Here is a 23760-nt window from a genome sequence, read left to right on the forward strand (position 1 = left end):
TCCTCTACCGGGTGTTGGGTCATTCAGAGCTTCTATTTGGCATTGCAGTTTAGAATCCAGAATAAAACCTATGCATTATATTCCAGATATTCCCAAAATAAACACACGCACGTGCAAATAATAAAATTCTACCATCACTATGTCTGGAAGGTTTCTGTATGCTGATTGCACAAACCACAAGCTTTCGCTCTGGCAGAATTTTAAAGAAGTGGATGCTACGGTTATACCTTTCTGTTGGTCCTTCTTTAGCGCAAGCTCTGCATGCAGGAATGTCTTCTGCACGGCTTGTAAAATATTCACTACTGAATTTTCAAAAAGCGGCTTAAAAATGGGTGACAGTGCTTGTCCAGGTGAAGCCACAATCCTGTTTGAAGCTGGAACAACCTTCTTCAGAGCCATAAAAAAAGCCTTTGCTTTTATTTTCATGGAATTAACGTCTAGTCGCAATTTCTCCCCACTTGCACAGATCGGAGGATAGCGTCGACACACAGAGCACAGCGCAGCTTCAGCACATAAGGATTTTATATCTGCACCACATTACCTTAATAAACAAAAACCAAATGTTACATTAGTCAAGGCCCAGGTTTACAATATGCAACATTTAAAGAATTTGTAATGCCAAAACTAAACAGGTTAACAGGGACTTGAAAGTGCTACCGCCCTGCAGGGAAGTTTTGTTATGTTGCTCACTGCCTGATATCCCGTGCTTATTAAGCAGAAGCAGGCCCCTCATCAAAACTGTACTCTTGAGGAAGATGCCCCAAAACCATTCAATGTTCTCAGACAACACGAAGAACGACAACAAAAATAAATAGATGAAAGCACCTGATTGCTACGAAGGCGTGCCAGCTGACTCATGGACTAGTTGTGCAGAAAGGCACAAGAGCTTGGGTACTGCCTGGCACAAGCTAAGATTCTTCAGAACTTAGTCACAAGCATTAATACATTTTGTTTTCAGTCTTACCAATGCATTTCTCAGCTAGCTCATCAAGCAACAGGTGCGGTGGCTTAGGGATCCGGTCACGAGTATGAATCTTGAAAATTTCTTTTCTAGCATGGAAACAAAATCATCGCATTTTAGCTTGTCCTAAGTTTTCCTTAAAAACACCCACAAAAACAAACAAACCAAAAATAAAACAAACAAAAAACAGTCTTCCCTCAAAACCCCCCATATATTAATATACTTTTCTTGTTTGCTAAACTTTCAAGTATTGTACAGTTACGTAATATACACTCTGCATTTTCAACCAGGAAATCCACTATTTCTTAATTTGTTACACTGAACTTTTGATAGGAACCTGCAATGAAAGTAAAGGCATTTATACCTTCTATAATAAGTTTCCAAAATATGAGACCTAATGACCCAGAGGAAAACACTGGAATGAAAAATTTATCCAGAAACAGATCTTTTTTCTCCAAAAAACTTCTCTAAAATTGAGCAAACTTTCATTGTGACAGTCTCATTAGGTCATCAAATTTGCTTTTCAGTCAGTAAAGTCGCAGAAAGCACTTCTAGCGCTGTGTTTCAAGCTGCTACAATTACTATAAAGAAGAAAATAATTATGACTCAAACTACTACCACTGACCCGGGGAACAATCAAATGCAAATACGTCCCCTATCCATTCATAAAGGAAGTACTGAGACCAAGAACACAATGTCAAGATGAAAGCGCCTACGTGGATTAAATAATTAAGCAAACGGGAACAACTTCGGGAATCAAAGATTTGATTACAGAACTAACTACTTGGTGGTATCATCTTGACCATATATACTCAGTACCACATTTGCCGACCACGGTATGACACGGTGTCTCCACATATCACTCTTTTGCTCACGTTGTAAATTTTTTTTCTATAAAGTTGGACTTTGCCACGTTAGCATTAACGTTGAATTTAAGTTCTCACCTCTTTATCTGGCAAGTTGAAGAGGAACTCTCTGTCAAAGCGTCCTGGTCTCCGTAAAGCAGGATCTATAGAATCTAGTCTGTTGGTGGCTCTGACTACCACAATCTCCCCTCTGTTGTCCATGTCATCCAGAAGTGTCAGAAGTGTTGAGATAATGGAACTAGTAGAAAAACATAATTTAGACTTACCAGTTCAGTAAATTTTGTTACATTCCACATGACTTTCTTCCATGAGTAGTCAAAAAGGACAAGCTTTTTAAGGACAAGATTCATTTTAAGACATAAAAAAATAGGTAAGTTAACACAGACCACGTGCTGATATCTGGCTTAGTGTATTGTTTTCAACTATCGTTTAAAATCACCTTTAGTGACATTGAGTTACGAGTTTTCAGGATAAATTAATGTGTTCACAGGAAATTAAGCAGGTCATCATCCTTTTTTTTATTCCCCAAAAATCAAGCAGATTTTAGGTAGGTGCAAAAATGTACTGCCTATGAATTTGGTCTTGTTTACTGGACTGCACAGGAGCGAGGCCATCTACCTCATCAAAGAAAATAACTGAAGGTCGCATCTGATAGGCCCAGAATGAAAACACAGAGTAAAACAGCAGTATTTGAAGAAAAAAATGCACAAAAACATTATGGTTGGAATGTCACCAAAACGCGATTTTTCACTTTAGCATCTGGGACCTCTACTGATAGAGCTAATGGACTATCTGGCATGACTAACAGAAGATGGCAGTCTGTGGCAACCCACTGTTACTGGGCGACACAAAACAAATCAGACCAGTACTTACTACAGCTTTTTGGCTACCATAAAAAAACAAACAAACAAACAAGAAAAAAAAAAAACACGAGTCAGAACTTAATTCAATTACAGGTTCGGGAAGCAAGCTTCCTTTATGAATTTAAATAACCATGCTTCCAGCCTGCATCTGTTTCCCTCTCATCCAAAGCCATCACCTCTTGCCTCCTGCAGACTTTTCAGTGGCTGTTTTGGTGGGAGGTAATTTCTTGCTTTGCAAAGATTTCTCGTTTTGTTCCTTCCCCACACAACTCAGTTTCAAGCCCCTGATCCAAAGTAACAAAAAAAAAAAAAAAAGAGCAAGTTCTACTTAAAAATGTTGACCATAAAAATGATGGTTTCAACTCTGACAGAATACATTGCACATTTCAACCTTACCTGTCCAAATACCGAGCGAAGCTGACGTTCTGATTCCCCCACCCATTGTCCCAGGCACTCTGAAGCTTTTCTCGTAAAAAACGGTATTTTTCTGTCACCTCGGCTACATTCGTTAGCAAGAGCACGAACAACCAGCGTCTTTCCCGTTCCTGGGGAGCCATAGAACAAACGGCCTCTGCAAGAAAAAAGGTTTTCTTTTCAATCCCCCTTGCAGCTTCACCTCCAGCAACACAAACCGGGCCGGGAAGGTCTCCCCGGGGGCTTTAGCTCCGCTTCCAGCTCCCCCTTCCTGGCGCCTCCCTTCCCAGCAGCAGCCGCTTGGGCTCAGGCGGCCCGGGGCGGCCCCGCCGGGCCCGGGGGAGGTTGCCGTGAGGGGACGCGGCTGGGACGCCCTTTCCTCAATAAATAAATCAATAAATCTCCCAAATCAAATGAAAAAAAGACAAATAAATTTAGAAAACCGACCAAAGCCGCAGCATTCCCCCCCCCCCCCAAGGGGGGCAGAGCACAAGGCTGAGGAGGGCCTAAGCCTCAGGGCGGGGAGCGGGGCGGCGGCGGGAGAGCCGAGGCACGGAGGGAGGGAGGGAGGGAGGAAAGGAGAGGGAGGGGAGGAGAAAGGTGATGAGAAGGAGGCGGGGGGAACCGCAGAGGTGCAGGGCTAAGAACCAGGGTTTAGAATCAGTGTTTAAGTAAAAGCGCTTCCTTGGGGGGCTTCATCTGGTTACAACTTTCCTTAAGGTTTTGATGGTTCGGGGGAAAACCCTGCTTTGTTCTTAGGGGCAACTTGCGCGGCTGCAGAGGCCGTCTAGTATTCCACACCGTTTCCAGCTCCGTCGTGCTGCTTCCATCCCCGATCAGCATCACTTGGAGGAGTTGGCTGCTTTAAGCGCAGCTCTCCGGAGCTAAAGCTCTGCTCTTCGCAAGGCAGGCTCCGTGCAGCGGGGCGTCCCGCATAGCCATGGCATGGCAAAGCAGAGCGGATCCGGCCCACAGCTCTTGGGGCGAGCCCTGCCTCCAAGGGGTGCTTTCAGTGCCCTGGGTCTCCGTGCAGCTGAGCTCAGGATTCTCCGTTGTTTGGATTCAGGTTGTGGTTTTGTTTTGTTTGTTTTGCTTTTCTCTTCCCCTCCTCTTTTCAAGACTACTGAGCTAAGAAGGAAGAAGTCCTTGGGGTGGCTTCTCTTTGCAAACAGGCACTGGAGGCTGCGTAAAGATCCCGACTTTGCTTTTGCAGTGTACCCGAGAAGTGGTTGTCAAAGCCTGCAAGGACTTGAGCTGCCTGTGGCACTTGAAGGAAGGCGATACAAAGTTAGGCAGAGAAAACAGCTGGCCCGCTTTCATTGTGGGAGCAGGAATGAGGAAGTTAAACGTCAAATTTTCCCTGAAGTGAAAGCAGAATCCTTATTATGAAATGGGTTGTAAGTTTTTGTTTCTTTGTTTTGGTTTCTTTCTTTGTGCTTTTCCCCTCGTTGCAGAACTTTCCCATGCTTCGAGGCACAGAGCCATTCTTGTTTCATTTGTAGGACTGCCAGGCTTTGCCGAAGCACTCAAATTGCGGAGACATGTGGAAGTGCCCTAGACGACAGAGATGATGATCCTGCACCTAGCTGCGTGTTCAAGTCCTGATGTCTCTTCCCTTACTTTCTGATGCACAAAGACTTGGCAGTAGCAGCTTTTGCAGTTTCCCCGATATCAGCAAGCTGTTTATCTCCAGTTATTCAGCATATTTCCTCCATCTAGGTTAAGAAGCATGCAGCAGAAAGTCTAAGGTAAACTGGAATCTGATGGCTTTATCTTCTCCCAGATCTCCAGTCCCAAGGAGTCCCGTGGCAGACCGTAAGCGGCTGCTGTCCCTGTGGAGGCTGTGCCTCTCTAGCTTTGCAACCCCGGTGTAATTCCTCAGGCCAAACGAGGTGGTTTTATTGTGACCTGTACTTGACACCTGTGTGCTCCAGAGTTCCCTTTTGGTTTGGGCAAAGTGGAAAGTGGCCCTTTTCCGTGCTGAGCCTTCCTAAGTCACCTGTGTAGGGACTCGGCACCAGAGCTCCCAGCCTCGTAGCCTAAACACACTTATCTGTTTGGCTGGCACTTGAGCATCCGCTTACTTCCTTAGAGACACCCAACAGCTAACTTTTCAGAAGCAATTGTTGATCGCTTCTCATAGTAGCAGGAAAGTAAGTTTCAAAATACAAAATAGTTCACAGAATAGTTCACGGAATTCCTTCCTCCAGTTTCCTTGTTGTTCTGCTTTAGCCACTTGCTTCTACTGGATTTCACTTCTTGAGTGCATTTTTTCAACCTTGTACGGTTGATATGGGCTAGTTCTCCTGCTCTGCTGGCAGCTTGCTGCAGTTAACGTAGTGCTTCTCAGTGTCTGCTGTCTCGGTGAGTTGGGATGCCTTTGTAGGAGTGGAGGATGGTCAGAGTTAGCAATGTCCATTGTTCCTGCTTTGGCTGTGCCCTCGTTTGAGACAAGGTGAAGATAAAAGAAGAGCCGATAAAGAATAACACAAGTCCATGGCACTGTGCTTGTTGGAGAGATGTCAACGAACAAATGCATAACTATATGTACAAAGATTTCCCGAGTTACTGCACTTTTTTTCCCCCTACCATCAATACTGGCATTCCCTAAGGGTTTGTTCTTCTTTCAGTCTGGAGTTTAGCTTTCCTCAGATAAGCTCGGGGCCACTTTCAAGAATCACATCGGAGCTGGTTTCTTTCTCCGTTCCCCTCGTACTTTGTGGACTGGAGTCGCACTCCATTTGTGTCAGGGAATGGCGTTTTGTCTGGGGGCTTCCTTCCAGAACTGGGCTGCGTGTGCGGGGCTGCCCAGGCAGCCCACCCTGCGCACCGCCTGAACTGTCCCGGTCCCCGCGGGCCTTTGGCCAGAGCTCAAACCGAAGCAGTCAGAGCTGACCGATGTGCTCGGGTCAGCTGGCAGCTCCTTGCGTTGCATTTCAGCCTGGGGAGCATGGTGTGCAAATAAATGCATTTGAAAATCCTAAGAGGCAGTAAAGTTTTATTAAGTTTAGGCGACGACCGCTGTCATATAAAACAATAAGTTGTAAGGCTTTCTATTCTGATTTCTTTCTTAAGCCTCCCAGAGGAAAAACATCACTGTGACAGACCAGGCTGGCTCTCGTCACGCTTTAGATCTTGTTACATCTCTGCTGGATCTGGGAAACAAAAAATGTCTTCAAGAGTTGTTTCAGGTGCTTGGATTCAAACACGTGCTAGGGCAAGCATCTCGTGAGGCCCCTTTCCATCAGCACGGAGAACAGGAGGAAGAAAGGTGCTCTTCCACATGCCCTTGCCAGTGGCCTCTTCTAACAGTCTTCTTCATGCCTTTGCCATTATCTTGAGCAAGCACTAACTAAGCTCTTAGTAAAGTGGGTGCCGAGGAGTAGAAGAATCTTGTCTATTTTCTGACTTTAGACCAAAATTTAGTTTGATATACTCTCAATGAAACTTCATTTTTTAAGCAGAACGAGCGCCCCCCAGGTTTTCACAACTTCCCTCCTGTAGTAAAAATGATAGTAGTCATCCTTGTAGGAGCAGCGATATGACGAAGGTCAACAGCAATAAGAAAGGTTCTAAGCTTTGATATAATGACCCTTGCTCTTTTCTGGAGAGAGCTCCTAATAAACATATTTGGCAAGGTATGGAGATATGGAGATTTTAATTCTAGGATGTATAATGTCAAGCTTGACTGTTCCTCTGACCAATTGAAATTTAAGTGTTTTTTTGTTTGTTTGTTTTTTTCATGAAACACTAAGTTTTTGTGAAAGGTTTTGCTTATCCAGAGAATATATCTTTATCCACAAGAAAACGGTTAGTTTTAAAAGCTGGGTTTTTTCTTTCTTTTTTTTCTCTTCTGTGTTTTTCTTGGGCACAGCAGTGGTTCCATGGTTCAGTGGTTCTACCTGCCATTAGTTGCCCCACTACCAAATCACGAGAGCTAACTAAACCTGCGCGAGGCAGAATTTCTTTATCTGAATCTACGTGGTTCACATAAATAAATCCATATTTCCTTCTTTTCATAGGATTATTCTTCTGGCAGTATTGAATGTTTCAATGGACACTGTTTAAGATCAATGAGAAAAAGCATCCTGCCACATTCAGACTCTAGCTTTGAGGAAAGTATGACAATATTGAGTGAAAATGTCACTAGAGGACACTTTTCAAGGTATTGTATTTCTCTAGGTTCAGTCTCCGTTCAATGTATAGATTGAAAAGCAAGAGTGAAAGCACGTCCAGTGAGTCGTGTCTTGATAAACCTCCAGCTAAAAGCAGCACTGGTTACTGAAGAGGATGGCACTTGGTCACTCCATCTATTTCATTTGGCCCCAGAACCTTCTTAACTCGTCAGCTCGTTCACTCATCAGTGACTTTTCTGTGAAGAGAGGTAGGTGCAAATAGGAGGCTATTTTATGAATTCCTTGAAGGCTTGGGGAGAGAGCAGTGTGAATTCCAGCTTGTTCGTAGGCACAAAGGAATCTGTTCCTTACCTCAGGTTTGTCTATTACGTGGATTTTCTGAAGTCTGCAGGACACAAAATAATTGAAAATTGCTCTTGCAAATAGGAGGGAATACTACAGTGTTACAGTATGCGTAAGTTAACGAGTAATTCAGTGAGGAGATGCACAGAGCCACTGATGTTTGGAAGCTTTCACTGAAGTTGAGCAGTTTGACTTGAAACCAAAGTGCAATGCTAAGTTAACAGGCACGCTTGGTGCGGTGAGGCCACTTGCTGATGGCTGGAAAAATCCCTTAGTTGCAGGCAGTGTCCTAGCAGCTGTGGGCCAAAGGGGGACAAGGGGCCTGAAATACAGCATTTCACGTGCTGTAATTCAAATTCTCATTGTGCAAAGTAAATTGTTATTTAGTAAGCTCAAACTTAGTTTTATAGTTGGCAATCAGCAAATTAAATCTTAGCTGTGATGCTACTACCACAGTGGTGTAGCTCTTACCTTCCCCTTGTGCTCTTGGCTATTTTAATGAGAGTGCAAGCAACAAACCTGTGCCAAAGGATGCTGTATGGTAAACAGTGGGCAGAGTTTTTTTCTGAAAAGCAATGGGTTGGGGTTATCTGGTATTTGGGTATCTCTCTTGAAACGGTTCTTATCTCCTTGAGCTGTTAGATCATAATGCAGGAAATGAAAGTGCTGCATGCTTAAACAGGGTAATAAAACATATACACCTTAGGAAGAGACTTACAATGTAATAGCTTCTTTGAACAGTTAGATAGAGTTTTACATAAACGGACTGAAAACACCTTGGAGAAAGGTGTTGATTGTTTTCGCTTTTCCAAAAAAGAAGTAACTGTGGTAAACTTCCCTCCTGCGTGGAACAAAAGTTGCACATTTGTTTTTGCCAGACTAGCTTTCAGTCTATGAAAAAGTTTCTCTACAGGTCACGCTTTTAAGTGGATAGTTTAAATGTGCAGAACGATAAATAAGAGGAATGCAGTGGTCATGACAAGGACTTCTAATTTGGTATTTAAAGAAAAATCAGTCCGCTTCAGGGCGTCTTTTTTTTTTTATTTGTTTGTTTACATTTTACAAGAGCAACGGTGAAATCAAGATAATCCCATCTTTACTGTCTCAAAATATTTTATATGTTTCTGCATTTCAGTCACCAGAACGCTGAGGACCAGAGCTGACGCAAAAGCTGCAAGGCGAGCCCATGGAGCAAATGGGAATTTGGAGCCGAAGCTGCAGACTTCGACGAAGTCGTTACCTTACTACAAATCCATCCCTTCTGTTTGACAAACTTATAACAAAGTAAGTCGTCTTTTCTTGCAAACCTACTAAAATGATCCTTCTTAGCAAGCCTTTGTGCTATGGCACGGTATTGGCCTCTTTATTGTGACAACAGAGAGGTATTGTCACTCCTGGCATTGAGAGTTCAGTATATTCGGGTGTAGGCTGAGACTTCCTTACGTGCCCCCGTGTATGCGATGCGTTGCTACTGGTAACTACTGGCCACCAGTGACCGTTACTGGTCAGGTATCACAGGCTTTTGGAATGTTTGGTCCGAGCATTCCACTGCTTAGCAGTTTTCCTAGCTGGTGAGCGTAGGTGGTGCTCTCGTCATTGCTCTACTGACGGTCACCTCTTTCCTTGGCCTACACTGGTAGCTCATTGCCAAGCTGTTTAACCTGACTTTTTTGGAATTGGGTAGTCATGGCTCGTTAAGTCTGCCTGGACTGAGAGGGTGTGGGAAAGGATGAGCTTGGAAGGTGCTTCATGTCTAAAGAATTTGGGCCCAATTGGTTTAATTTGCCACTGAGGTTGTAGTTGTGGGACTGCCGTTTGATGAGAGATCTTCATCCTGAGCATCTTTTATATATGGGCCTAGTGGGTTTCTGGGTTGTCTTCTGAACCAAAACGATTACTTTACCTGTGACTTTCATTAGATTTAACTTTCCCCACGCAGCAGTTTTCTTAGTATCAGAAGTGCCTTCATTTTCAATGAACTTTTTGTTCCATACTTACAAAAGGGAATGTAACGTTTGCTTAAGAAACTGAGGACGGTTTGATACAGTCAAAGCAAAGTAGTCCTAGCGATTCCGCGTTTCTGTCTGTGGTTTATTTCTGTTTCTGAAGCCACAATTGTTTTCTGCTTCAGAATTCCCTTTCCTTTCGTTTCATTGTTTTCTACAACATGAAACTTAGATTACTATTAAGAGAAGAGCAAACAGCCTTTCCTCGGTTAACAAAAAATGACTTAATGCTACTGTGCAGAGCAACTTAAGTAGTATTAAAAGCTGACATAAATTCTTTCTAATGTCTTACTATGTTATTCAGAATTCTTATTTTCCTCCTGCATTTAAATATATGTATTTTTTAATGTGCTCAGTAAGAGGGAAAACAAACCTGAAAACAGTGTATGTTTGCAAATCCTCAAACGTTTGTTCTTAAATCTCCCTCAAAAATAAAGATTTGACCTAATTTTTTGGTAGCGTCTAAAATCTTGGCTAAGTATCAATGACTTTTGCTTTGTGTGTACTATATTAAAATGTCCTATTGATGATGTGTAGTATTTTAATTTTTTTCATCCATGCCTAACTTTGCTCTTCTATGTCAACTTTTTAATCTTCGTACTGCAGAAGTTGTGTTGCCAAAAATGGATGAAATGGAGAAGGTCCATAGATGCCAAATCTTGAATTTGGAAGATGTTGAGGTGCGCAGCAACCCAGAAGCAAATACTCCTTTATTTTGCCATTTTTGTTTAAGTAGAGTATTTCACCTAGGGAAGTAATGTAGTTGTAATTTTAATTGAACTGAAATGGCTTCCTTCCAAAGAATAGTGTGGTCTAAAGTAACATACAGTCTTGCTCTCTAATTCTAACTTCATGTCTTGTTGTCCAGATATCTTTTAAGAGTGGAGGAAGTATCTTCTGCAGAAGACGTGAGATAACAGGGAGATGCTGGAATGCATGTCTTCTATTCCAGTTTCTGAATTGCCTTCTGCTTTTTGAATGGACACTGTTTACAAACAGCTGTTTTGGACTTGGGTTTTTACTCCAAATCTTACTAAAAGCTCTGACTGGGGGACTGAATATGCCAAAAGACTGGTGCTTTCCATCACCTTGACAGTTTAAGCTGTTTATCTTTTTATCCTTAGCTCCTAAATCATATTTCTCATCCTGCTCAGGAACACATTTCCTTGGAAAGCTTAATAAAAGTTAGTGCATAGCTGCCTGTGTTTGTCACTCACTCAAATTTTCATTCCTGTTAACATGTTTTTTTTCTTGATAGCTCACAAAGAATCTCCAGTATCATTGGTGAGCAATTGGCTGACAGGCAGGGCTCAAAGGGTTATGGTAAATGGGGCCACATCAGGCTGGCAGACGGTCACCAGTGGGGTCCCCCAAGGCTCCATTTTAGGGCCAGTCCTCTTCATTGCTTTTATAAACGATTTGGATGTAGGACTAGAAGGTGTTTTGAGCAAATTTGCCAATGACATTAAACTCGGAGGAGTTGTGGACTCTGTTGAGGGTGGAAAGGCCTTGCAGAGAGATCTGGACAGATTGGAGAGCTGGGCGATCACCAACCGCATGAAGTTTAACAAGAGCAAGTGCCGGGTCCTGCACCTGGGACGGGGCAACCCTGGCTATACGTACAGACTGGGCGACAAAACAGTGGAGAGCAGCCCCGCAGAGAGGGATCTGGGGGTTGTGGTTGATAGCAAGTTGAATAAGAGCCAGCAGTGTGCCCTGGCAGCCAGGAGGGCCAACCGTATCCTGGGGTGCATCAAGCACGGCATCTCTAGTCGGTCGAGGAAAGTGATTGTCCCGCTCTACTCTGCGCTGGTGCGGCCTCACCTCGAGTACTGTGTGCAGTTCTGGGCACCACAGTGAAAAAACGACGTAAAACTGTTGGAGTGTCCAGAGAAGGGCTACAAAGATGGTGAATGGCCTAGAAGGGAAGACGTATGAGGAGCAGGTGAGGTCACTTTGCCTGTTCAGCCTGGAAAAGAGGAGGCTGAGGGGAGACCTCATCATGGCCTGCAGCTTCCTCACAAGGGGGAGTGGAGAGGCAGGCGCCGATCTGTTCTCCTTAATCACCAACGATAGGACCCGCAGGAATGGTGTCAAGCTGAGGCTGGGGAGGTTTAGGCTAGACACCAGGAAGAGGTTCTTCACTGAGAGGGTGGTTGCGCACTGGAACAGGCTCCTCAGGGAAGTAGTCACTGCACCGAGCCTGTCTGAATTTAAGAAGCGTTTGGACTGTGCACTTAGTCACATGGTGTGATTTTTTGGGTAGACTTGTGTGGTGCCAGGAGTTGGACTCGATGATCCTTATGGGTCCCTTCCAACTTGGCATATTCTATGATTCTATGATTCTAAAAGGCTGGCAGAATGCTTGAAAAAGGTGTGGCATCACCCTGGCAATTCCAAAGAGACAAAAAACACTGCAATGTGCTGGAGCTTGGCCTGTGCTCACTGGGTCACAGTCAATGCCACTGCAACGCCTGTGACAGACCCTGCGGCAACTCCAACCCCTGTTACAGTCCCTGTGCCATACAACACAATTCTGAAAACAAACACAGCAAACCCAACATAAAAAAAAATCAACCTTTTGATCGGCAACTATTAAACTGATCTAATGCTTGTAAGAAATTCCTTATAACACACTCAACCTTTCAGGCTCCGCATTGGGTGCCAGAAAGGACTGTTGTGGTTTAACTTGGCAGGAAGCTCAGCACCACACAGCCGTTCGCTCACCCTCCTCCCAACCCTGTGGAATGGGGAAGAGAATCGGGAAAAGAAAGAAACAAAGAGGAAAAAACAAAACTTGTGGGTTGAAATAAAAACAGTGTAGTAGGCCAAAAAGGGAAGGAATAATGATGATGATGATGGTGATGATGATAGTGAAGAAGAAAATGATAAGAATAAGAATAATCAAATGTACAAAGCACTGCTCTAGATGCCTGCCCTTATCCTCCCACACTCCCTGCCACTCATAACTATCCTGCCTCAGGACAGATCTCTGGATGGCATTCTTAAGCAGTTGTTTAATTTTAAACGAAACACAAAGTGCATTCAGGAGACATAAGAATAAGAACACGCTGGTCTGAACATCCCAAGGATTGTCAAAGTTTTGAAGAGCCATCGTAACTAGCTCTTCAAGTAGAAGGGAAAGTGAAGGAGAAAGGCAGAGTGAAGAGGGAGGAAAAGTATTCCTCCCTTATACCCCCTCCCAGCCCCCCCATTGGCTCCTTGAGGAGAAAAGGTAAAAGTGTAATTATTAATAGTTTCTGAGATATGGTTTTGTAAGTATGGTGTTACTGTAAAAGTCAGTCAAAGAAACTCTCTAGTAATCAGTTTGGAATTTTAGAAACCAGGCATTCTGTAATTGCGGCGCCAGATGCACAGGGGATCACTCCACCCAGTGTGCGTGCTGACTTTTTCAAGCTACGAGGGTTATATACAATAAAAACATGCATATTCATCAGATTGCTAAGAAATAGTTAACATATCCATACTATTTCCCATAACTCATTAAAATTTGAAAATGTCTCTGGCGCATGCACATTTGTTTCCACTGGTGGTGTTTTGGGGGTCTCTGGTGGTCATCGGTAGTCTTCCTCACTGTGTTCTGACACACAGAAAAGAAACTTTACAACTCAAGGAGAGTTATAAAGCAGGTATGTTTATTGCAGCGCTGGGTGCAAGGGGGATCGTTCCACCTAGCTTGTGCACCAAGGCTTACTACCAGGGTGCTTATACTGATAGGATATATACATATTCATTTCAGTTCCCCCGTAAGTCTCTTGCATATTCATTAGGTAGCGGAAGAATCATTAACATAGGTTCCCGCCCCTATTTGCATGTGCGCTGGAGTCCTCGGGTGGTCGTCCAGCGTACTCTGTTGGTCTTTTGATGAAGGCCAGAAGTCTTCCTTGCTGCTAAACTTTAGTTACCGGGGCAGCTGGTAAATCGCGCAGAGATCAGCTGTCAAGCTGATCTTAGGCTGGTCTAAAACAGAAAATTAAGTCTATCCTAGCTGAAACCAAGACAACCTGGCTGGAAATGGCTGTGCAAACTACGCAAACAGGCAGGAGCTGGTGGATGCAGGAGTCAGGAAGCCACAGGTGACAGTGGCTGCGCAGTGATCTTGAGCCCTTCCTGGCCATTCTGTCTGCACTGTTGTTGCTCTTGCTGTGCCCCAGCAGTGCTGCCCCACCGAGTGGGGGCGTGAGGTCACAGAGAGGCCCTTTGTGACACAGGCCGGTGTCACCTGGCAATAGCTGGTGCTGGCACAGTGGCCCCGCACTGTCCGTCAGGACAGCGAGGGGACAGGGCAGGAGCGAGTGGGACTGGCGAGGAGCCCCCGAGTGCAGCCCACGTCTTTCCCCACTGCCCGTGGCAGTCCCGAGCCTGCCCCCTCCTGACCCTCACCCCTCATCACTCAATGGAGCAGAGACCCCCAAGCCGCCCCAGGGTGGCCTGGGAAGAGGATGAGAGCTCCCAGGAGAGCAGCTCTCTAGTGGAGCCCATCGAGGTGTGCGAGGTGGAGCCGCTGCAGCCTGGTGAGCGAGGGTCTGCGCTGGGGTGGGCAGGGCTGGGGCCAGCCGCGCCCCCTGCTTGAAGCCAGGGCCCCCTTCCCTTGCTTCATCCTTAAGCCCCTCTCTACAGCAATGCTCGCTCTCCTTCTGTCTTAGACGCTATCTGGCTACCTGTGTATGAAGAGGAAGAGGAAGCTGTGGTCTTCATCGAGGCCTACGTCAGAAACCTGGAAAGGGTAAGAGCAGCCCTTTCCATGGCGGCTGTGCCTGCATGTCCTGGCCGTGCCCCGGCTCTGCTGCCAGGCTGCTGGAGGGCTGCTGGCTGGGCAGAGCTGCTGCCCTCCAGGCGTCCCGCACAGCTCCGCACCCCGCAATGCTGCGGTCCTGCTGGCTGTGGCTCCCCCTCTCACGCTCCCTCTTGGTATCTCTGTGGCTGCCAGGATGAGGTGCAGAAGATGAAGTTCCTGAGGAACATCGTCACTGTGTGCACAACCGCCCAACAGAAGGGCTTGTTAGAGGGCCTGGACATCTTCTGCAGCAGAAATAAGCTGGCGGAGAACATCCAGGTGAGGGGACGTCTGGCGGGCTGGGGAAGGGAGCGAGGCTCCCTGGGCATTGGGCAGGGGTGATTGGGAGCAAACATACTGGTGCTGCTGGGGCCTCAGCATTGCGAGGTGCAGGGGGGCACTCTTGGCGGGGGATACCGGGACTCTGCCAACCCTGCCGACAGTGCTGGCTCTGCTGGCGCTGTGTGCCTGTGGCTGCCAGGTCCCATCCAATTTGTGCTCTCCAGGTGCTGCTGGACGAGGAGCCCAGGGACAAGCTGTGCACAGCGGTGCGGCAGCAAGCCATGCTTGCTATCTATGCCTTAAGGTACGGACCCTGTCCCTGGCTGATCTGGCACTTCCCCAGAGCATGGGCCTGGCAGATCTGGAAAGGAGGCATCCACCATCCAGGCAGGGCCTCTGCTCTGCCCTGCTCGGGGCTTGCCCAGAAGGTGTAGGGAGCACTGAAGCTCTCTGCTGGGAGGTGTCAGGACTGTCCTCTGGCCCAGGCCAGCCTCGCGGAGGAAGATGCTCCTCCCAGCAGGACTCCCCATCCCTTACAGGGAATCTTGCCCACGGGAGGTGCGTGTCCATTTCCCTTTGTCATCGGGGCACTGATCCCAGCACCATTGTCTCTCTTTCCAGCGTGGTGGAGATGGTGTTGGAGGACAAAATGATGTCTCTTGTAGCTGCGTGTTCCAGCAGTGTCTTCTTCCTTCCTCCGGAAGAGGAACTGGACATTCACCTCTACAATATGGTATGTGCTGGGTGAGCCACAGGAGCCCCCATCCCTCTGGCTCCGTGCAGTTTCCCTGTGTTTAGAGATGACTGAAGATCCTTGCAGAGCAGGGTCTCAGCCTTGCTTTACCCCATTCCTTCCCTCTCACCCTTGTCATCCGCCTGGCAGCAGCCAGTGCTTGAGGCCTGGTCTGCACACAGCAGCTTTTCTGCCCTGTGGCGTCCCCTGGGCAGTGCATGGAGCTGCAGCTGTCCTTTCTTGGCAGCAAGGAGAAGTTCAGCACAGTTTCTTAGCAGCGTGAGGAACTGCTGAAAGCCTGTCACAACCTCTTGTTCTTCTTCCAGACCCTGAACAATCTGGACATCATGCTGAGAACATTGCTGATCAGCGCTCCTGCCTCCAGCCTCTGGGACAGGGTGAACATTATCTTTCAGGTCTGCAATTCGCACAGCGTGGGCTTCACAAGGGGCTGTTCCTCACCCTAGAGGGAGGTGACATATAATAGTGGAGAGTGCCCCCTGTGCCGTGCACAGAGACCATAGTGCCTGCCGGGAGTGTGCCCAGCACGCTCAGGGGAGCCAGGGGCTGCCCACCAAGCTCTTCTAGGGCCCCAGTGTCCCCTGGCTGCTGTCAACGTCCCTTGCCCTCCACAGGTCCTTCCTGTGTCACAGCACAGCTTCCCCCCAGCACTTCTGGGCCTCCTCTGCCCCCAGAGCTCTCCTTGCAGCAAAGCAGTGGCAGAATTTGAGCCCTGTCCTTGTGCACCGCACTGGCAGCATCTGGAGCTGCCATCGCCCTGCTTTCCTGGTGCCCCGTGCTTTCCTTGCCAGGTGTGAATGGGGCAGAGTTCTCCTGGGACCTGCCCATCCTGCACAGGAGCCCAGCCCCGAAACTCTGTTCTCCTGGCCTCCCACTGGCAATATCTCCACCCCACTGCAGACCCCTGCAGGGCAGTTCATGCTCCAGAAGCCAGGCTTCATGGAGAGGGGACAGAGGGCCGTGTTCTGGGGGAGGGCACGGGAAGGGAAAGGAGCTGAGCCTCCACCAGGGGTGGAATGTACCTACTTGCCTGGCTGCAAGGTTGGCCACGGGATCTGTGTCAAGGGACCCGGCGGCTTGGTGCCCCACTGAGGGCTTTGCCCCAGCTCTGGGGAATCCCTGATGAACAGTGCAAGTCCAGCCAGGAGTTCAGCAGCGCTGCTTCGGCTGGAGCAGTTGTCAGCTCCCAGAGCAGATCAGCAGCTTTGCTTCCTGCAGGTGCTGCTGCAATTCACCACCTCCGAGACTAAAATTGTAAAGGAGAGAGCCATGGAGAGGATCTGGAAGGTTATTTTTTTCCTGTACGTTTTTTCCGGGAAGCAGGTAAGGAGCCAGACACCCTCCAGCCAGGGACTTTGTCCCTCCTTTTCCCCTGATCTTCCCTCCGCAGGCCTTGCTCTCTGACTCAGTGTGACATGTCTTCCTTTCCTTCCTTCCTTTCTCCAATAGATATTTGGAAACTACATCCAGCCTTCTCATAGAAAAGACATTGTCCGCATGACACTTGAGATCATTCGAGAATCCAGCATCGATAACAACAAGAAGCACTGGGCCAATTTCATGCTGGAAGTGGCCATCCAAGACCCTGAAGTCTGGCTGATGGAAGTAAGCAGCCCATGGCTGGATTGCCCTGCCCTCGAGCCCTTTCATCCCTCGCTTGTATCCTGCCTCGCATTCCCAGCACTTGGGCAGCAGTTTCAGTGGCCCCCGGGCAAGTGGCTGCAGTCCAGTGGCGGCTACATTCTCTCCTGTGTCCCCTCCAGGTGCCAAAGATTCTGAGGTTCCTCCATGAAAACCTAAATAGCAACAGCACATCTTTACCCCGGAACATCTTCACTTCAGTACTGCATGCGCTGACCGGCCAGTTTCCCAGACAAGCGGTCATAAGCGTGTTGACTGACCTTCCGTCACTTGACAGGTACCAGCTCTGACAGTCCTCGGGGCCTGTTCCATACTGGGAGAGGGTTCCAGAGACCCTCTGGCTGCCAGAGCCAAGGAAAGCTGCACGACATCCCTGAGATGTGGGCCCCTCCATCGCACGGTGCTCGCCAGCCCTGTTGGGGCAGCCAGGGCCTCAGCATCCAGACCGGACCAAGGCAGCCCAGAGAGCCCGTCACGCTCCCTCCTGCCCCTCCTGCTTGCCCAGCCTGGTCCCCCAGGGCTCCCTAAGCACATGGTGGGGAGGTCCAGGGCTGCAGGACAGCCTGGGGCCTGCGGGGTTGGTCTGGGTCACGGCGCTGTGACCAGGGCAGCCCTGCCAACAGCGTTTTCATCTTGCAGCACTACCCTGGACATGTGGGAAGAGATGATTTCCCAGGCTAAAATTTCAAGAACCGTCTTGAGGGAGCTGTGCGCTGTGGTCCGTAGTCGAAGGAGCCGCAAGCTTTTCAGAGCCAACACAATCAACAGCAGCATCGTTCATATAATTGTGAGTTACCCTAGCAGGCCTAGCTCCCATCCATGGCCGTGCGTACCCCCCCAGGAAAACCATCACAGCTCTCTGCCTTTCCCATCTTCCTCAACCTGTCACCTCTTCCGGGGTTTATGGACACAGCCCGTTAGGGCCAGCACCAGCACCCCTCCACCAGCCATGCGGGGTCCGTGTGCTCAGACATGAAGCCTGCCCCTTTCCTGGCAGTGCTCTCTTTACCCCGGCTCCTGGCAATGGCTGGGGCAGAGTCAGGACAATGGCTGGGGCTGGGGCAGAGCCATGGCCTCTGCACGGGCTGAGCAAGCTGTGAGGCCAGGGACTAGTGGCACCTGTAGCCACCTGCTTCCAGTGCCTGCTTTGTGCCAGCTCACGCTGGTCTGTTGCTCCTCAGAGGCATGGCAGCAAGAGGCTGCGGACAGCCAGAGGGCAGGAGGAGCAGGCAAAGGAAGGATGCTCTGTGTTGCCAGGCGCAGGGCACGGAGGAGCCACACAGTCCTCTGCAGGCATGGCTGCTCCAGGACAGGCTGCGTGTCCCTCATGCCCTGCCCTGAGCTGCCAGGGGAGCCAGGAGCTGCAGGCTGCGGGGCTTGCTGCGGGTGTACCCACCTCTCCCATTTGTGTTCACTTCAGAGAGTGATCCGTGGGCGTCGAACACCAGAGGATTTCTACGAGTCAAAGTACCTCCAGAGGTGTCTGAGGCTTCAAAGCCTGCCGATGCTCTCTCTGGCGCTCAGAGCCCTTGTCATGGAGTCAGAGAGATGTGAAGCGGTGAGTAGTATTTGGCCAAGTGAAGACCTTTTGGCAGCCTGGTGCTGGGGCAGGAGGCAACGCCATGGCTTGGCTTGGCTGGGAGGCAGGAGGCGGGGTGATGGTGGTGATGGGGCCTGGTGTCTGCCTGTGGAGCTTTCCAGAAGCTTTCCAAGTGGGTTCCTGGGGGCTGTTTGCAAAGGGGCTGACTCGGGAGGGGACGCAGAGCCTTTGCTCTCCTGACCTCCTTTTCCCGTGCCCTGCTCTCCCCACATCCCCATCACTATGTCCATGGCCACTGCCTGCCAGGAGGCTGCTGGTGAGATTCCCATGGCAGCTGCCAGGAAGTGAGCAGGAGGCTGGTGCTCTGTAACCAGAGCGTCCTGGCCGGGGTGGCCATTCACCTCTTGACTAAAAACAAATGGTGTCTTTCTGCACAGGTGAGGGAAGTGCGGGTCCTGCTGCCAGAAGTCATGGAGACTCTGCAGTATGACAACAGGCACATCACTGAGAAGGCCCTGACTGTCTTCGAAAACGTGATCGGTCATCTGGAGAAGAGGGAGGCCAGCCCCATCGCTCTGGCACTGGCTGAGAGACTCCTGCCTCTTTTTAACAACGTAAGGCTGCTGTGGGTGACTGAGCCCTGCAGACGGGCACTCCGCAATGGCGTTGCCCTTCAGCCCAGGCCTGTGGGCAGCACTCGGGCAGGGCCTTCTTCTCTCTCTGCTCCTCTGGGCACTTGTGGGCTGTCTTCTGGGCTCTGCAGTCCAACAGGGCTTCTCCCTGTCAGGTTGATAGATATGGGTGGTTCGGGGCCCATGTGCTGAGGCCCAGCCCAGCCTCTCAGCAAACCATCTGCCCCCCAAGAGTTGCTTTCAGACCATCAAGTGCTGCCTCCACCACCAGTGCCAGGCAGGACCAGGTGACCTCCCCATGTGCTGAGGCAGAAAGGCAGAGGCTGAACTGGCGGAGCATGCACCAGAGGCCTTACCAAAGGCCAGCCATATATCTCTCCTCATTTGCCTATTCCCAGGAGAGTTGTGCTTTGGTATGACTGGTGCAGCTGGTAGTATATGTGGGCTTGCTGGGAGGCACAGGCACCCGATGCTGGAAACCTGGTGCTTTGCTTTGCATAGGCCCCCATCTCCTTTCTGTAGAAAAGGAGACACATCGCCTTTCACAACTGCCACCCTACGTCCCTTGCTCCCCACGGGCAGAGGGAGGCTGGCAGTTGCTGAAATCCTCCTTTTGTCCTCCCTAACAGGTGTCCAGCGAGGTGCGAGTGTTCTCCATGCTCCTCTTCCAAGACCTGATGGAGTCTGTGGTGTGGTGGAAAAAAGGAGCAATGAAAACAACTGTGCGCAGGGCCCTTATTCCACTGTTTTTCCGGATGAGTGACGAGACTCAGAGCGTGGCCAAGGTACAGATTTCACACCTGGCCGTTGATGTGGGCACTGGGTGTGCTGACACCAGAGGGGTATTCTGGGCATGGGGGGGGGGGGGGCAGGGCAGCAGGCAATCAGACACTTTAGAGATGTGTGTGCGGTGCCACCTCCCTGCCTCTGCTTCTCCACAGGCCTCTGCAGTAGTCCTACTTGCCTGTGCAAAGTTCCTGAAGTGGAAACAGCTTGAGCAGCTGACTCAGACTCAGCAAGCAGAAACCTGTATTACTGGGGAGTACTTGGTAAGGAGAAACATACAGCAACAGCCCAACCCCAGGCCCCAAAGGGACAATACTGCAGCTGCCCTGTGGCTCCCTTCCCTCCAGCACAGAGCCCCAAGGGCTCTTCTGCAGGCCCCCCTGCCTTCCCCACCCCCAGGATGCGGGAGGAGACCCTAGCCCATCTGGGCCTTGGCAGCGGGACAGGAGGGTCTCCTAACTCTCTCCAAACCTCAGCCCCACAGAGCTCCTGGCTGGGAGCTGGGGATGGCCTGGGGGAAAGGGGGAGGGGGGTGCTGGCAGGAGGGACTGGTCCGGCTGGCTGGGGAGGGTATGTGAGCCCCGCGCCCTTGTGCTTTCTCCAGCTCAAGCAGAAGAGCAGCAGGGTGGACGGATACCTGCAGCAGAGCCTGCCATACCTGGAGGATGCTCAGGCCAACTTGCGAAAGAAGGCTGTCAAATTCATCGGTGAGTCCAGGCCCCGCTTCCCTGTCTGGGCCCTGCCCTGGCAGCAAGGCGCAGCCCTGTGGGCCCTGAAGCCCCTGATTGTAGCCCCAGGAGCCCTGTGCCTCCCTCAGCCCCCTGCCCATGCAGGTGGGCCTGGTGTGTGCCTTGCTCAAGCCCCCCCTTAGGCTCCGTCCTTGGCGGGGAGCTGGAGGGGACGCAGCCAGGCTGGCTGGACATGGGGCTGTGCTGGGAAGCAGGCTCTGACCGTAACACTGTGCCTAGGGCTTGCTGTCTACCATGCTGGCATCCAGAGTGAGGAGAAGCTGAATGAGCTCATCCAAGGTGAGTGCGGGCGGTGCTGGGGGTGCTGCGCCCAGTGGAGAGGGGGCAGAGCCCACGCAGTGTGCAGCCATGCCTTGCCCTGCTCCAGGGAAATGCTGCAGTGGCAGAGGGATGTGGGGGGACATGTGGGATGCTCCTGAGCAGCCGCTTCCAGCTGATCCCTTTATCCCACTTGCTCCCCGTGGCCAGGGAAGGAGACAGGTGGGGCTGGCATGGTCTGGAGGCATGCCGGGGGGGTCTCTGCCAGTCGATGGGTTTCATCTCTGCTCACTTTCTTACTGTCACAGCCCTCCAGCCTTTGGAAGATGATGCCCATGAGCGGATCCGTCACCTGGCAGCTGGGACCATCGAGATCCTGAGACATCATAGGCAGCAGCCAGCATCACAAAGGACTTGGCTCGCAGCACTGTGCTGCTGGCCCTGAAAAGCCAGGGGTCTGTCGAGCTCCCCTGCAAAAAATGTGTCTTTATAAAACTGTGTAGTGTGTTTACGTGGCAAGGTTTTGGTATCAGTGGACCATAGGGTTGGCTTCTGTGAGAAGAATCTAGATGCCCCATGTTAGATAAGGGCCCTGCTGCTGACCAGAGCCAAGCCAATAAACGATGTTGTTTGTGCCTCTGCAAGAGCATATTTAAGAAAGGGAAGAAAAAAAATGCTGCTACACAGCAGCTGGGAGAGTGAGAGGAGTGAGAAACAGCCTTGCAGGCGCCAAGGTCAGTGAAGAAGGAGGGGGAGAGTATACACTGCTGTGATCTGCACGTGTAGGTAGAAGAACGTTGGTATCACACCAGTGTTGTGTTTACTGCTGAGCAATACTGGCACTGCATCAGGACTCCCTCTAATCCCCCAAGAGCCAGCAGGCTGGGGATGGGCAAGAGGTGAGGAAGGAACATCACCAGGGCAGCTGACCTAAACCAACCAAAGGGATATTCCATGCCATATGATGTCACACTCAGCAATAAAAGGTGGAAAAAGGAAGGAGAGGCAAGGGGTGGGCTCTCATTGTGGAAACGTCTGTCCTCCCGAATAACAGGAAATTCACCCCTGAACAAGTGCAAAATCCTAAAACGCTGGCAGAATGCTTGAAAAATGTGTGGCATCACCCTGGCACTTCCAAAGAGACAAAAAACACTGCAACGTGCTGGGGCTTGGCCTGTGCTCAATGGGCCACAGTCAATGCCACTGCAACCCCTGTGACAGACCCTGCGGCAACTCCAACCCCTGTTACAGTCCCTGTGGCCACTGCAACCCCTGTGACAGACCCTGCGGCAACTCCTACCCCTGTTACAGTCCCTGTGGCCACTGCAACCCCTGTGACAGACCCTGCGGCAACTCCAACCCCTGTTACAGTCCCTGTGGCCACTGCAACCCCTGTGACAGACCCTGCGGCCACTCCAACCCCTGCAATGGGCCCTGCGGCCGTTGCAACCGCTTTGATGGGCCCTGTGGCCACTGCGTTCCCTGTGACAGGCCCTGCAGCCACTCCAACCCCTGCAATGGGCCCTGCGGCCGTTGCAACCGCTGTGACGGGCCCTGCAGCCATTCCAACCCCTGTGACAGGCCCTGCGGCCACTCCAACCCATGTGGCAGTCTCCAAGGCTGGTCCAAGGAAACAAACTGTGCCGGTGTCAGTTGCCCCTGTATCCAAGATGAAACAATGGATGTCAGGTCGTTCAGAAAGCAGAGGAACTCCTACTCAGACGGGGGGGGGGGGGGAAGACAAGACAGGATACTCCAAAGTGGCTGGGCCATCAGAGGAACAGGCATATGAAGAGCAAGACATCATAAGAGCATCAATGACTACCTGATGCCTATCCAATTGTGAGCTACGAGATATGCGAAAAGATTTCAGTCATCGTCCAAGTGAGTACCTTGTCACCTGGCTGCTCCGGTGCTCAGATAGCAGGGCCAATAGCCTGCAATTAGAGGTCAGGGAAGCCAGGCAGCTGGGATCCCTCACTAGGGAAGGGGGCATTGACAAAGCACAAATGAAAAAAGGAAAAGGAGCACAAATGTTCACCCTCTGGAGGCGACTCCTGTCAGGCATGAAGGAAAGGTATCCCTTCAAGAAAGGTCTTGCATGTCAACTAGGCAAGAGGACCACCGTGGAGAAGGGTTTCCAGCACGTGAGGGTATTAGCCATGCTGGATGTGATTTAGGATGACCTAGACAACGAACAGCTATCCAAAGATCCAGATGAAGTCAAGTGTACGCGACCCATGTGGCGGAAGTTTTTACAGAGAGCACCATCATAATATGCCAGCTCATTGGCAGCAATGACCTAGAGAAAACGAGAGGAACCTGTGATGGACGAATTGACTAGACAATTCCAGCAGTACAAAGAAAGTCTCTCTTCTTCCTGCATCTTGGCTGGGGAGAAACTTTCCCAGGAGGTCGACCAATTTAAAGAGAATATATCTTCCTCCCCACCTATGTGAACCAGTGTCTCAGCTATCAGGAGCAAGCATCCCTCTGTTCAGGAAAGGAGATACAGGGAGTACACGCACCACGTGCTCTCCTGTGGTTTTACCTACGTGACCATGGAGAGGACATGAGAAAATGGGATGGAAAATCTGCCTCGACCCTAGAGGCATGGGTACGTGCAGCCCCCTCATTTGCCAGGGACTGCTCCAGACCACACTGGAACAGGGGGAGTCTCCTGAACACCTGCAATACATCGATGAGATCATCATGTGGGGTGACACAGCAGA

General features: G+C 49.9%; 2 protein-coding genes across 13 annotated transcripts; one reads left to right on the forward strand and one right to left on the reverse strand.

The window, feature by feature from the left end:
* Positions 1–301: 301 nt before the first annotated feature.
* LOC106046470 (ATPase family AAA domain-containing protein 2-like) lies at positions 302–4324 on the reverse strand. Of its 6 annotated transcripts, none has more exons than XR_010828092.1 (6): positions 3552–3676; positions 3087–3261; positions 2867–2974; positions 1906–2065; positions 965–1050; positions 302–541 (listed from the first exon to the last, which is right to left on the reverse strand). XR_010828092.1 is itself a non-coding variant. In XM_066989279.1 (6 exons), exons 2-6 carry the CDS (start codon positions 3245–3247, stop codon positions 522–524), a joined length of 540 nt encoding a protein of 179 aa, XP_066845380.1. In that variant the 5' UTR covers positions 3248–3261; positions 3906–4324; the 3' UTR covers positions 302–521. The 6 variants fall into 6 exon arrangements, 4 of the variants coding, with proteins under 4 accessions (XP_066845380.1, XP_066845379.1, XP_066845381.1 ...); XM_066989279.1 differs by lacking the exon at positions 3552–3676 and adding an exon at positions 3906–4324 and having other exon boundaries at positions 965–1054; positions 1905–2065; XM_066989278.1 differs by having other exon boundaries at positions 965–1054; positions 1905–2065; positions 3552–3679.
* LOC136786334 (uncharacterized) lies at positions 4029–21999 on the forward strand. 7 transcript variants are annotated; one of them, XM_066989268.1, is made up of 21 exons: positions 4029–4170; positions 4318–4501; positions 4607–4852; positions 7127–7269; positions 7367–7488; positions 8718–8866; positions 14256–14335; positions 14540–14665; positions 14893–14972; positions 15290–15401; positions 15728–15817; positions 16641–16745; positions 16872–17027; positions 17186–17340; positions 17703–17850; positions 18484–18621; positions 19041–19217; positions 19865–20020; positions 20177–20284; positions 20626–20728; positions 20990–21327. In XM_066989268.1, exons 8-21 carry the CDS (start codon positions 14555–14557, stop codon positions 21187–21189), a joined length of 1839 nt encoding a protein of 612 aa, XP_066845369.1. In that variant the 5' UTR covers positions 4029–4170; positions 4318–4501; positions 4607–4852; positions 7127–7269; positions 7367–7488; positions 8718–8866; positions 14256–14335; positions 14540–14554; the 3' UTR covers positions 21190–21327. The 7 variants fall into 7 exon arrangements, with proteins under 7 accessions (XP_066845369.1, XP_066845371.1, XP_066845368.1 ...); XM_066989270.1 differs by lacking the exon at positions 7367–7488 and having other exon boundaries at positions 4607–6375; XM_066989267.1 differs by lacking the exon at positions 7367–7488.
* The last annotated feature ends 1761 nt before the right edge of the window (positions 22000–23760 follow it).

This window comes from Anser cygnoides, unplaced genomic scaffold (genome assembly GCF_040182565.1).
Source record: "Anser cygnoides isolate HZ-2024a breed goose unplaced genomic scaffold, Taihu_goose_T2T_genome scaffold_43_1, whole genome shotgun sequence".
Classification (NCBI taxonomy): domain Eukaryota; kingdom Metazoa; phylum Chordata; class Aves; order Anseriformes; family Anatidae; genus Anser; species Anser cygnoides.

What these genes read in the sequence shown, in the direction of transcription:
- LOC136786334 (XM_066989264.1), top strand. Translation starts at nt 14,006, where the DNA reads ATGGAGCAGAGACCCCCAAGCCGCCCCAGGGTGGCCTGGGAAGAGGAT. An exon ending in AGCTGGCGGAGAACATCCAG is followed by an intron (nt 14,666 to 14,892) that starts GTGAGGGGACGT and finishes TGTGCTCTCCAG; the next exon opens with GTGCTGCTGGACGAGGAGCC. An exon ending in CTGAAGTCTGGCTGATGGAA is followed by an intron (nt 17,028 to 17,185) that starts GTAAGCAGCCCA and finishes TGTCCCCTCCAG; the next exon opens with GTGCCAAAGATTCTGAGGTT.
- LOC106046470 (XM_066989279.1), bottom strand. Translation starts at nt 3,247, where the DNA reads ATGGCTCCCCAGGAACGGGAAAGACGCTGGTTGTTCGTGCTCTTGCTA. An exon ending in AAGTCTGCAGGAGGCAAGAG is followed by an intron (nt 2,066 to 2,866) that starts GTGATGGCTTTG and finishes TTTTTCTACTAG; the next exon opens with TTCCATTATCTCAACACTTC. An exon ending in CAACTTGCCAGATAAAGAGG is followed by an intron (nt 1,055 to 1,904) that starts TGAGAACTTAAA and finishes TTTGTTTCCATG; the next exon opens with CTAGAAAAGAAATTTTCAAG.